Here is a 14,378-nt window from a genome sequence, read left to right on the forward strand (position 1 = left end):
AGAGAGATCTGTGTCCAGCCCATAGATCTTAAGCTCATTTATATGCTAAGAAAAATATGAATGTCTCTGGAAGACATTGGATTGCTTCCAATTACGTATATGCCCACATAGATGGTTTAGGAGGTTTGATCCTACTGACAGATTTCCTTTAACCCCTTTCTGACCTCGGATGGGATAGTACGTCCGAGGTCAGATCCCCAGCTTTGATGCGGGCTCCGGCGGTGAGCCCGCATCAAAGACGGGACATGTCAGCTGTTTTGAACAGCTGACATGTGCCCGCTATAGCGGCGGGTGGAATCGCGATTCACCCGCCGTTATTAACTAGTTAAATGCCGCTGTCAATCGCTGACAGCGGCACTTAACTAGCGCTTCTGGCCAGAAATGCGCGCATCGCTGACCCCCGTCACGTGATCGGTGGTCAGCGATGCGTCGGCATAACAACCAGAGGTCTCCTTGAGACCTATGATTCTTGATGCCGGATTGCTATGAGCGCCACCCTGTGGTCGGCGCTCATAACAATGCAACAATTCCACTACGTAGGAGCGATCTGAGCTTCGCTCCTATGTAGCAGAGGTGATCGAGTTGTGCCAGCTTCTAGCCTCCCATAGAGGCTATTGAAGCATGGCAAAAGTAAAACAAAATGTTTTAAAAAAAAATATAAAAAAAATAAAAGTTAAAAGTTCAAATTACCCCCCTTTCAGCCCATTCAAAATAAAACAATAAAAAAAATCAAACCTGCACATAGTTGGTATCGCCGCATTAAGAATCGCCCGATCTATCAATAAAAAAAAGGATTAACCTGATCGCTAAACAGTGTAGTGAGAAAAAAATTAGAAACGCCAGAATTCCTGTTTTTGGTCGCCGCAACATTACATTAAAATGCAATAACGGGCGATCAATAGAACATATCTGCACCAAAATGGTATAATTAAAAACGCCAGCTCGGCACATAAAAAATAAGCCCTCACCCGACTCCAGATCACGAAAAATGGAGACGCTGCAGGTATCGGAAAAGTGCGCAATTTAAAAAAATTTTTTTTTAGCAAAGTTAGGAATTTTTTTTCACTACTTAGATAAAAAATAACCCAGCCATGTTTGGTGTCTATGAACTCATAATGACCTGGAGAATCATAATGTCAGGTCAGTTTTAGCATTTAGTGAACCTAGCAAAAAAGCCAAACAAAAAACAAGTGTGAGATTGCATTTTTTTTTTCAATTTCACCTCACGTGGAATATTTTTCTCGTTTTCTAATACACAACATGCTAAAACCAATGATGTCGTTGAAAAGTACAACTCGTCCCGCAAAAAATAAGCTCTCACATGGCCATATTGACGGAAAAATAAAAAAGTTATGGCTCTGGGAAGGAGGGGAGCGAAAAACAAAAACGAAAATACCCCAGGTCATGAAGGGGTTAAATGTGTCACTTCCATCTTCGTTATTATGTAACTGATAACACAATAAGTGCAGAGAAAATAGGAATCTGTTCACATGATGAAGTTACACCTTAGCAAGATGTTTAGCACATATCAGCCGCTGTAAGACGCAGGTCCATAAGGAGAGTGGTACAGGATCCTGGTGAAGTGTCAGTGGATGCGCTGCTGATGAATATATTCAGACAGTCCTGTGTAGGACTTAGAAACGCGCTGACCTGAAACCTGTCCAATAAAGCTTTTGAAGATCTCATCAGCGCATCCACTTACACTTCACCTGGATCCTGTGCTACTCTATCCTCATTATTAGATATTCTCAAAACTCATTGAACTTCTGATGGTCCATCTAATACCTGAGATATCAGGGTTTTCATCTTTCTGCGAAATTTGTCATTATTTTGTTTTAATTTCCTTCTATTCTAAGCTCTATTAAAGAAGACTTTACGAGGTAGAACAAAAGTTACTTTACCTAGTTGACAGATGTCAGATATTCAACATTAATGTCTTGCCTAGAGTGTGCCTTCCCATCTCCATCCCCCTTCTCCTTTAGAGCCCTTAATTCAATTCAGGTTTGTTTCATTTTGTCTGGGATACCAGCCAGAGTTGGTCATTATCTACAATTTAGACCCAAGGAGCAGGGTGGTATTTGCTTACTTGACCTTTTCTCATATTACTTATCTTTTACATATTACTTAGCTCGAGTCATTGGCTGGTACAGACATGAGTCCTAGAAATCTTGGATTCATATTGAGCAAAGCTTTATGCCTTTTCTTTTGGCAGCTGTACCATGGATTATGGATTAACAAATCCCTGTTAACCTCTCTGAGCTTTTATTCACCTATGGGCCCCACTTTGCACATGTAATACGTCATCAGTTTGCTCTCCTGATTCCTTCCCCGTTAAGCCTTACTCTTGGTAATCTCGCTTTCCAGCAAGGACTGCTTGATCATGTTTTCAAGAAATGGGTGGGTGCCAACTAATTTTCGGTCTATTATTTTGGGAGTATGACATCACAGCCCTCTCTTGAGGGGATTTCACATACTGTAGATCCACTACCTCAAACCCTTTTTGTCCTCACCACCCACTAGATCTAGCTTTTTACATGGTGGAAGTGCCCTGGAACAGGTGCATTTGGGATTGGCATATTCAGCATACATTATCCATATCATATTGCATTCTGTTGCCTCCCCCAGGTAGGATTTTTGCTCTTGGGTATCAATCCTCTATGTTCATGTTTCCAGAAAGCTGCTTTAAACTTTTCTCTCCAGTTGGTGCAGAATCCCAGCTAACCTTCATTGGTCAATGCCAGCAATAGACCTGGTCTGTTGGATATGTGGATCTGAGGAAGGGACCTTTGTACTGGTTCTGTACCATCCTCTTCCACTTCTGGGACAGTGTCAGGCGAATAATTCAAAAAGTTACTGATGCCCTGCCCTTTTTATTCCCCATCACTTCCACTCTTAGATCTCCTGCTATAAACTTCTCTTATGCGGTTTCTGAGTATAGCAGCTAGGGCTTACATCCATCTACTCTGGAAACCAACCACCTGTTCACCTTGGTCTCTCTGGGTCAGTAACGTTATTGATATCATTCATGTGGAGGACTTATCCTTTTCCATCCATGATACTTATGACAAGTTCATATGCCTATGGTTTTACTGGGTTGAATTTCAACAGTCTGCTGACTGTTGTGATCTCCCATCTGGTCTCTCTTGAGTGAGGGGCTTAGTTGTGTGTATGAGATCCTCTGTGTTGCTCCAAACTTAGAAATGGAGACCGAAGTGCTCTACTTCATTGTGAGTCTCTCATTACCTACTTTCATATTCGACCTTATCCATTTATTTTTACTTATTTCTTTCTCCTTCTCCCCTTCCCACCACCTCAGGTGTTTTTTTTCTTTCTACTTATTTCTTGTTTTGCTAATGCTTTGTTTCCTCTTCCTCTCCTTGTCCCAGTTAATTGACCTTCCATGGTTACTTCCATTATATATTACATTGACCAGATGCTGCACCATTGTTGCTTCTTCATTTTCTTTTTTATGCTCATGTTTCTGAGTTAGTAATTTGTATTGATTACACTTGTACTTCTTTTTGATGACTACTCGCCTATTGTTGACTCCCCCATTCTAATAAACAAGTAAGAAGCAAGTTATCCCTGACTGCAGGCTGCTATAAAACTGCACCGTACCCTCCTTCCCATAGTCCACTGGCGTATCTTGCTGCTGCTCCAGGTGTCTAATTTTGGCTTCTCATCAATCCATAATCTCAGCTGCTATGAGCTGGGTGTTTCTTCTACATGTGAACCCTTAGCTCCGAGCCAATGATCTCACCAATTGTCTGTTGTTTTGACGTGATGCTCCACCTAGCACCTCACCCAGACCGTGCCAGTGTAGTGGATGTCCTCCTCCGGCGCTGGGTGGAGTATTATGCATGGACGGGCATTTTCCCAGATTATTACCTTGGCTTTCACACTTAGACCCATCGGCTTATGGTTTTTTGATATGCTGTTTGGCACTTGCTATACCTTTTTTATGATAGGTGTTCTATGGTTGTGATTAAGCTCTATAGGTTTATAACTACATAATATGATGGGGCTTTGTCTGCTCTAAAGTGTTACCTTTCATTGCCTTTTGATATTGATATTTATTTATTGATCTATCTATACGTGCTATTTTCTAGTTGGATGTTCCCCTCTGATTTAGGGGTTACTGTTCGTGTTCTAATATTTGAGTGGTTTCTTGGATTTTTTACATGATATCAATAAATGTTTAATTTTAAATGATTTTGTGATTGGTTAGCTTCATTGAGTCAGCTACTTAATTGTGGCTGCTTTTGGTTGTGTTTGGGCTCAGTAGTAATTAGTCTATTGGTCTGCACGGTCATTCTTACGGACTGATAGACTTATTGAGCCCCTGTGCTGCTTAGTGCCCTAGCTCATACATGATCTGTGAACTGCAGGGTGGGATTTTGACTGACTGGTTGGGGCCTCAGGATGCAGACCACCATAGATCAGCAGCACTGTGCAGCCCCTGTTATATATATATATATATATATATATATATATATATATATATATATATATATATATATATATATATATATATATATATATAAAAACTTTTATATAGAGAAGATTACACTTTAAGCGAATTGTCAATGGAAGTGAAAAACTAAATAAGCAGAAGTGAGGGTGGCCAGTCAATATTAAACAAGTGGCCATTAGAAAAATGCTTAGTATTTAAAGATGGTTGATTAGAAACACTGTTGAATGTGTCGGACAACTGCTTTAAGGGGCTTTTATTACAATACAATTTTTTTTGTGTTTTTTTTAAACTAGTTTTTTCTATAAACCAATTACATGGCAAGTGGTGGCTTTGCTGGGACTAGTTTAAGGCTATGTGCACACGTTGCGGATTAGGCTTAGGAATTTCTGGTGCGGATTCTGCCTCTCCTGGCAGAAAACGCACCTGCGGATTTGTCGCGTTTTTTGTGCGGTTCCGCAGCGTTTTTTGTGCGTTTTTGCTGCGGTTTTCTTGCGGATTTGCTGCGTTTTTTACCCCTGCGGTTTTCTATAATGGAATGGGTACAAAAACTCTGCAGATTCACAAAAAAGAAGTGATATGCTACTGCTTTTAAACCGCAGCGTTTCCGCAGCGGATTTTCCACAAAGTGTGCACAGCATTTTTTTTTCTCATCGATTTACATTGTACTGTAGATCAATTGCGGATCTGCAGCGTTTCTGCACTGCAAAAAACGCTGCGGATCCGCGGAGAATCTGCAACGTGTGCACATTCCATCAATCTCAAGTGGCTACTTGGCAATCATGATCTCTTCCATTATCAGGGGACCTATAGTGGCTGCAGCCATCATAAGACAGTAGTGAATTACAGTGCCATTTGACCTCCTTGATGCACTAGCTAGCACTAAGCAGTGTGGTGCAAAAATATTCAGAATAGGTCCAAAGATCCTCACCACGAATAATTACTGTACTCCATTTTTTTTTACCTCTTTTTTTCCCTTTCACAAAGCCTTGGAATACTGATTATGCTGACAGCCGGAGCAGCTGTGTATGTGCCAACCTGTCCTAGGGTATGTAACCGATGTTCTGTCTGTCTTCTAGACATGCTGGGTACACCTACTGCGGATCCTGCGCTGCTCACGCATACAAGCAAGTAGACCCTTCTATAACGTAAGTGATCTTGGAAACAAAGAAAACCTAAGTTCATGTTGTACTAACCCTATTAGTCAGTAATAGAGAGGTAACATCTGTAAGCGGTTTTTCCTTTCTAGACCTTTGTTGTCCCATTGGCCAACACCATTTTTTGCAAATGTGAAATTCCATGAAAGCTGAAGATGACTACACCTATGTTTCATGGAAATATACGTAAATATCACTACACTAGCAGATCCCGCAGGAGGCATACAGTTTAAGAATGGGATTCTTCAACAAATTTAGCCTCTGCAATGGATTTTTTTATGTTTTAATAACCTTTTGTATTCTGTATGCACAATATTTATATCTCTTGTTTTTAGTGTTGCAGGGCGACTTCGATACTCATTATTTCATGTAAAGTCATTCTTTGTGTTCAAATATGATGTATAATAAATTATTGTGCTACCATGGAATCCAGAAAAATCTATGTAAATATTTTATGCCCAAAAAGACAAGTAATTGAAGAGTGAAACCTTTTTTTGGCTGACCAGAAACAATGTATTAACAGCTTTCATTGCACAGAGGCTCCTTTCTCAGCCAAGTTCACTAAGGAGTTAATGAAACAAGAGCACAACATTTAAGAAATGTTACAACATGTGTCTGGGGTAGTGTTCAGCGATACCTTCCGATATCGGAAAGTATCGGTATCGGATTGGATCGGCCGATATTCAAAAAATATCGGATATCGCCGATACCGATACCCGATCCCAATGCAAGTCAATGGGACCAAAATATCGGAATTAAAATAAACCCTTTCTTTCCTTGTAGGTTCATTCTACATGAAGGAAAACAACTAAGAATAATGCAGGATGTATTTGGGGAGGTGGTGGAGACATTAAAGGCATAGAGGTTTAGCCCAATCAAATAGAATAGCATGATTTTTTTTTTTTTAAAGACGTTCGGAGTGACAAAGATATTGACTATGTAAATTTTTTTTAATTTTGTCAGATATTGATGTTTCACTATTCCACGCCCTTCCCCTTCTTTTTTTTTTCCCTTTTCCCACACTTTCATCTTCATCATCATCAGCATCTTTGACATCAACTTCTTCTTCACCTTATTCATCTTCTTCTTCATCTTCTACCTATTTTTTTTTTAATTACATTCTTCATATTCATTTTATTCAACTATTATTATTCTTCCTATTCTACATATTCATTTTATTCAACTGTTATTATTCTTCCTAATCTACTTCTTCATCATATTCTCATTTGTGACAGGCATTCCCGTAGTTGTTATCTATAAAAGTTTTAAGATTACACCTTCCGTTCTGCCTGTCACAAAAGTTACATTTGTCCGCGTTCAGTTTGGCCTGCAGCATCAGGCTTTGTCCAGGGGCACCACGAGGAGGAACGGACTCACCCCCATACACTGCTTAGTCTTCTTCTGCATATAATTTAGATAATATCTTTTGCTCTGATATTAAGCGTTATGCTTAATGTGCTTCTGCTCTTTGTTCTGCAGCCTCTTGTTCTTCTGCTTCTCGGTCTTCCATGTCGTCGTCTCCAGGGTCGTCGTCTCCGCCGTCGTCGTCATCGGGGTGGTCTTCAGGGTCGTCATCTCCAGGGTCGTCGTCATCTCACTGGTTGTCATCTCTGGTGTCGTCGTCATCTTAGGGGTGGTCTTCCGGGTCGTCAACTTTAGGGTCTTCAACTTGGAAATGTAGCAGAAGGTACAAGAAGGCTGAGAAAATGCCAAGAACCAGCTGATGGAACTGGAACTCGGATGGCTACCCGAAGGTTCAAGAGCCTATGGAACTACCGAGGACCAGCTGACGTTACTGGAACCCGGTTACTAAGCAGGAGGTACCCGTGCTAAAAAGCACTACCAAGGACCGCCTGACGTTGGCGGAACTCGGATACCCAGAAGGAGGCACCTAAGCCAAAGGCTCTGCCCGGAACCAGCTGACGTTACTGGAACCAGGATGGGGAGCAGAAGGTACAAGAGCAAAAGACACTGCCGAGAACCAGCTGACGGTACTGGAACCCGGATGGGTAGCCGAAGGTCCAAGAGCCAATGGAACTACCGAGGACCAGCTGACGTTACTGGAACCCGGTTACTAAGCAGGAGGTACCCGTGCCTGAAAGCACTACCAAGGACCACCTGACGTTGGTGGAACTTGGATACCCAGAAGGAGGCACCTAAGCCAAAGGCTCTGCCCGGAACCAGCTGACGGTACTGGAACCAGGATGGGGAGCAGAAGGTACAAGAGCAAAAGACACTGCCGAGAACCAGCTGACAGTGCTGGAACCAGGATGTGGACCAGAAGGTCCACAGGAGAGGAGAGAACAGCTAGGCCGCGAGGCAGCCGCAGTTACTGAACCCCAACAGTCCTACAGGGGGAGCTTGGCTTACTGGCACTACAGAACCAGCCTTGACTGCCAATTCACGCAGCCCACATAGGAAGCTCCTAAACTGGAGGCACCCTGGAGTTGGCTAACCCGACCGCAACACGACGGGGCAAGCATAGGCGTCTCAGTGAGCTTGACACTACCCGGAAACAGCTGACGGTGCTGGAACCAGGCTGGGCACGAGGGAGTACCCGTGACAAAAACACTGCCGAGAACCAGCTGGCGGTGCTGGAACCCGGATGCGTTGCCCCAGTGTGCAAGAGCCAATGGCACGACCGAGGACCAGCTGACGGTGCTGGAACCCGGTTACTAAGCTGTAGGTGCCCGCGCTTAAAAGCACTACCAAGGACCGCCTGGCGTTGGCGGAACTCGGATACCCAGGAGGAGGCACCTAAGCCAAAGGCTCTGCCTGGAACCAGCTGACGGTGCTGGAACCAGGATGTGGACCAGAAGGTCCACAGGAGAGGAGAGAACAGCTAGGCCGCGAGGCAGCCGCAGTTACCGAACCCCAACAGTCCTACAGGGGGAGCTTGGCCTACTGGCACTACAGAACCAGCCTTGACTGCCAATTCACGCAGCCCACATAGGAAGCTCCTAAACTGGAGGCACCCTGGAGTTGGCTAACCCGACCGCAACACGACGGGGCAACGCATAGGCGTCTCAGTGAGCTTGACACTACCCGGAAACAGCTGACGGTGCTGGAACCAGGCTGGGCACGAGGGAGTACCCGTGACAAAAACACTGCCGAGAACCAGCTGGCGGTGCTGGAACCCGGATGTGTTGCCCCAGTGTGCAAGAGCCAATGGCACCGAGGACCAGCTGGCGGTGCTGGAACCCGGATGCGTTGCCCCAGTGTGCAAGAGCCAATGGCACCGAGGACCAGCTGACGTTACTGGAACCCGGTTACTAAGCAGGAGGTACCCGTGCTAAAAAGCACTACCAAGGACCGCCTGACGTTGGCGGAACTCAGATACCCAGAAGGAGGCACCTAAGTCAAAGGCTCTGCCCGGAACCAGCTGACGTTACTGGAACCAGGATGGGGAGCAGAAGGTACAAGAGCAAAAGACACTGCCGAGAACCAGCTGACGGTACTGGAACCCGGATGGGTAGCCGAAGGTCCAAGAGCCAATGGAACTACCGAGGACCAGCTGACGTTACTGGAACCCAGTTACTAAGAAGGAGGTACCCGTGCCTGAAAGCACTACCAAGGACCACCTGACGTTGGTGGAACTTGGATACCTAGAAGGAGGCACCTAAGCCAAAGGCTCTGCCCGGAACCAGCTGACGGTACTGGAACCAGGATGGGGAGCAGAAGGTACAAGAGCAAAAGACACTGCCGAGAACTAGCTGACGGTGCTGGAACCAGGATGTGGACCAGAAGGTCCACAGGAGAGGAGAGAACAGCTAGGCCGCGAGGCAGCCGCAGTTACTTAACCCCAACAGTCCTACAGGGGGAGCTTGGCCTACTGGCACTACAGAACCAGCCTTGACTGCCAATTCACGCAGCCCACATAGGAAGCTCCTAAACTGGAGGCACCCTGGAGTTGGCTAACCCGACCGCAACACGACGGGGCAACGCATAGGCGTCTCAGTGAGTTTGACACTACCCGGAAACAGCTGACGGTGCTGGAACCAGGCTGGGCACGAGGGAGTACCCATGACAAAAACACTGCCGAGAACCAGCTGGCGGTGCTGGAACCCGGATGCGTTGCCCATTCAAGATTGTCTTCCTAGAGCCCCAACTAGCGGTGTTGGAGCAAAGGGTAAGCAGGGGGAGCATAGTGTAGGCCGAAGCCTGCACTGGAGGCAGCTTTGTGTCTGCGTTACGTTTGCAGGACACGATGCCGGCTACACAGCGGGGGAACAGCTGGCGGTGCTGAACCCCACTGACACATTGGCTGGTGTTTTTCTCTGTGCAGCTAGCACTTCCGGGCAAAAGCTGGCGGTGTTAGAGCCCTGGGTCAGCAGGAGGAGGAGAGGAGCAGAGTGTAGGCCGATGCCTAATTGAACCAATTTCAAAGGTAACCTTTAACCCACCCTCAGGTGTTACAATGTAGAAGAGCCACACCTTGTGCAGCAGTAATGCTCCACAAGTGAAAGGTTGCTCTTTAAATTTTGCTCATTGCACACGCAGAATGAAAGACATACACAATTTTGCCCATTGTACAGTAGAACTGTATTGGAGGCGTGACTTGTCTTTTTAAGGAGACGCGGCACAGGTGTCCAAAAATAACGCCTTGGTGCTGGGCGCAGCCTCCTGAGCGTTGTTATTTGCTGTACAGGAGTCTGCGCTCTTGTTAGCCCTTGGCCATGCGCTGTGAGCGCTGACTGTCTTCTCACCTCATTTCATGTTGGCCGGTGCGGTTAGCGATGGTCATGAATCCCAGACCCACAGTGTCTTTTCATAAAGTCACACTGCGGGGCTGTGATTAGTGGCATTGCGCAGTAAATATGTTTGCCGCTCACACATGTCCTTACACCTGCTTCAGACTGGGCGGCCTCAGCTGATCCCTTATCGCATGCCACGGCCATGAGGCCGCACAGTCTGAAGAAGGCGGAAGGAGATGAGTGAAGACAGGCGAACATATGCACTGCATATGCCCATCAATCACACCCTCGCAGTCAAAATATATGAGACAACGAGGGGCGTTGTGTCGGGCAGGGCGGATGCACAAGCACAAGCAGCCAACCAATGATGTCAGAAGACGGGCAACGCTAACAAGGGTGGTGCTGCGTATCCTTAACAAGGAAAGTCACACCTCTGGGACAGTGTAATGGTCTCCAATGAGACACATTTTGTAGGTGTTGAGTTGCACGTGGGCAAGGAGAAAAAGTCAGCCACCTTGTACAAATGCAGCATTACTGCTGTACAAGGTGGCTGTTATACATAGAAACACCTGGGGGGGGGGGCAGGTTCCCTTTAATTTCAGTTCAGGTGCCTGCATGGCGTTTGCAGGACACGTTCCCAGCTACACAGCAGGGGAACAGCTGGCGGTGCTGAACCCCAATAACACATTGGCTGGTGTTTTTCTCTGTGCAGCTAGCACTTCCGGGCCCCAACTGGCGGTGTTAGAGCCCAGGGTCAGCAGGAGGAGGAGAGGAGCAGAGTGTAGGCCAAAGCCTGCACTGGTGGCAGCTTTTGTTCTGTTGTGCCAGCGTGGCTTGTGCTGGACACGTTGCCGACTACACAGCAGGGGAACAGCTGGCGGTGCTGAACCCCAATAACACATTGGCTGGTGTTTTTCTCTGTGCAGCTAGCACTTCCGGGCCCCAACTGGCGGTGTTAGAGCCCAGGGTCAGCAGGAGGAGGAGAGGAGCAGAGTGTAGGCCAAAGCCTGCACTGGTGGCAGCTTTTGTTCTGTTGTGCCAGCGTGGCTTGTGCTGGACACGTTGCCGACTACACAGCAGGGGAACAGCTGGCGGTGCTGAACCCCAATAACACATTGGCTGGTGTTTTTCTCTGTGCAGCTAGCACTTCCGGGCCCCAACTGGCGGTGTTAGAGCCCAGGGTCAGCAGGAGGAGGAGAGGAGCAGAGTGTAGGCCAAAGCCTGCACTGGTGGCAGCTTTTGTTCTGTTGTGCCAGCGTGGCTTGTGCTGGACACGTTGCCGACTACACAGCAGGGGAACAGCTGGCGGTGCTGAACCCCAATAACACATTGGCTGGTGTTTTTCTCTGTGCAGCTAGCACTTCCGGGCCCCAACTGGCGGTGTTAGAGCCCAGGGTCAGCAGGAGGAGGAGAGGAGCAAAGTGTAGGCCGAAGCCTAATTGAACCAATTTCAAAGGTAACCTTTAACCCACCCTCAGGTATTACAATGTAAAAGAGCCACACCTTGTGCAGCAGTAATGCTCCACAAGTGCAAGGTTGCTCTTTAAATTTGGCTCATTGCACACGCAGAATGAAAGACGTACACAATTTTGCCCATTGTACAGTAGAACTGTATTGGAGGCGTGACTTGTCTTTTTAAGGAGACGCGACACAGGTGTCCAAAAATAACGCCTTGGTGCTGGGCGCAGCCTCCTGAGCGTTATTTGCTGTACAGGAGTCTGCGGTCTTGTTATCCCTTGGCCATGCGCTGTGAGCGCTGCCTGTCTTATGACCTCATTTCATGTTGGCCGGTGCGGTTATCGATGGCCATGAATCCCAGACCCACAGTGTGTTTTCAATAATTCACACTGCGGGGCTGGGATTCATGGCCTTGTGCAGTAAATATGTTCGCCGCTCACAAATGTCCTTACACCTGCTTCAGACTGGGCAGCCTCACCTGATCCCTTATCGCATGCCGCGGCCATGAGGCCGCACAGTCTGAAGAAGGCGGAAGGAGATGAGTTAAGACAGGCGAACATATGCACTGCACATGCCCATCAATCACACCCTCGCAGTCAAAATAGATCAGACAACGAGGGGCGTTGTGTCGGGCAGGGCGGACGCACAGGCACAAGCAGCCAACCAATGATGTCAGAAGACGGGCAGCGCTACCAAGGGGGGTGCTGCTTGTCATTTAAAAAGGAGAATCACACCTCAGGGGCAGTGAAATGGTCTGTAGTGAGACACATTTTGTACGTGTTAAATTCAACGTGGGCAAGGAGAAAAAGTCAGCCACCTTGTACAAATGCAGCAGTACTGCTGTACAAGGTGGCTGTTATACATAGAAACACCTGGGGGGTGGGGGTCAGGGTCCCTTTAATTTCAGTTCAGGTGCCTGCGTGGCGTTTGCAGGTCACGTTGCCGGCTACACAGCAGGGGAACAACTGGTGGTGCTGAACCCCACTAACACATTGGCTGGTGTTTTTCTCTGTGCAGCTAGCACGTCCGGGCCCCAACTGGCGGTGTTAGAGCCCAGGGTCAGCAGGAGTAGGAGAGGAGCAGAGTGTAGGCCGAAGCCTGCACTGGTGGCAGCTTTTGGTCTGTTGTGCCAGCGTGGCTTGTGCTGGACACGATGCCGGCTACACAGCAGGGGAACAGCTGGCGGTGCTGAACCCCACTAACACATTGGCTGGTGTTTTTCTCTGTGCAGCTAGCACGTCCGGGCCCCAACTGGCAGTGTTAGAGCCCAGGGTCAGCAGGAGGAGGAGAGGAGCAGAGTGTAGGCCGAAGCCTAATTGAACCAATTTCAAAGGTAACCTTTAACCCACCCTCAGGTGTTACAATGTAGAAGAGCCACACCTTGTGCAGCAGTAATGCTACACAAGTGAAAGGTTGCTCTTTAAATTTGGCTCATTGCACACGCAGAATGAAAGACGTACACAATTTTGCCCATTATACAGTAAGACTGTATTGGAGGCGTGACTTGTGTTTTTAAGGAGACGCAGCACAGGTGCACAAAAATAACGCCTTGGTGCTGGACGCAGCCTCATGAGCGTTGTTATTTGGTGTACAGGAGTCTGCACTATTGTGATCCCTTGGCCATGCGCTGTGAGCGCTGCCTGTCTTCTCACCTCATTTCATGTGGGCCGGTGCGGTTAGCGATGGCCATGAATCCCAGACCCGCAGTGTCTTTTAATAAAGTCACACTGCAGAGCTGGGATTCATGGCCTTGCGCAGTAAATATGTTCGCCGCTCACTCATGTCCTTACACCTGCTTCAGACTGGGCGGCCTCCCCTGATCCCTTATCGCATGCCGCGGCCATGAGGCCGCACAGTCTGAAGAAGGCGGAAGGAGATGAGTTAAGACAGGCGAACATATGCACTGCACATGCCCATCAATCACACCCTCGCAGTCAAAATAGATCAGACAACGAGGGGCGTTGCGTCGGGCAGGGCAGACGCACAGGCACAGCCAGCCAACCAATGATGTCAGAAGACGGGCAGCGCTACCAAGGGGGGTGCTGCGTGTCATTTAAAAAGGAGAATCACACCTCAGGGGCAGTGAAATGGTCTGTAATGAGACACATTTTGTACGTGTTAAATTCAACGTGGGCAAGGAGAAAAAGTCAGCCACCTTGTACAAATGCAGCAGTACTGCTGTACAAGGTGGCTGCTATACATAGAAACACCTGGGGGGGGCAGGTTCTCTTTAATTTCAGTTCAGGTGCCTGCATGGCGTTTGCAGGACACGATGCCGGCTACACAGCAGGGGAACAGCTGGCGGTGCTGAACCCCATTGACACATTGGCTGGTGTTTTTCTCTGTGCAGCTAGCACGTCCGGGCCCCAACTGGCGGTGTTAGAGCCCAGGGACAGCAGGAGGAGGAGAGGAGCAGAGTGTAGGCCGAAGCCTGCACTGGAGGCAGCTTTTGTTCTGTTGTGCCAGCGTGGCTTGTGCTGGACACGTTGCCGACTACACAGCAGGGGAACAGCTGGTGGTGCTGAACCCCACTGACACATCAGCGAGTGTTTTTTCTGTGTAGACAACACTTCCAGGTGACAACTGACTGTGTTGAAA

General features: G+C 47.5%; 1 protein-coding gene across 1 annotated transcript in view; it reads left to right on the top strand.

Annotated features, from left to right (window-relative positions):
• MEMO1 (mediator of cell motility 1) overlaps positions 1-14,378 on the top strand; it is a 250,880-nt gene that overhangs the window by 71,571 nt on the left and 164,931 nt on the right. Inside the window, exon 3 of the mRNA XM_069769298.1 lies at positions 5,551-5,619. Coding sequence (XP_069625399.1) covers positions 5,551-5,619 — 69 coding nt within the window. The remainder of the gene's footprint in view (positions 1-5,550; positions 5,620-14,378) is intronic.

This window comes from Ranitomeya imitator, chromosome 5 (genome assembly GCF_032444005.1).
Source record: "Ranitomeya imitator isolate aRanImi1 chromosome 5, aRanImi1.pri, whole genome shotgun sequence".
NCBI classification, from domain to species: domain Eukaryota; kingdom Metazoa; phylum Chordata; class Amphibia; order Anura; family Dendrobatidae; genus Ranitomeya; species Ranitomeya imitator.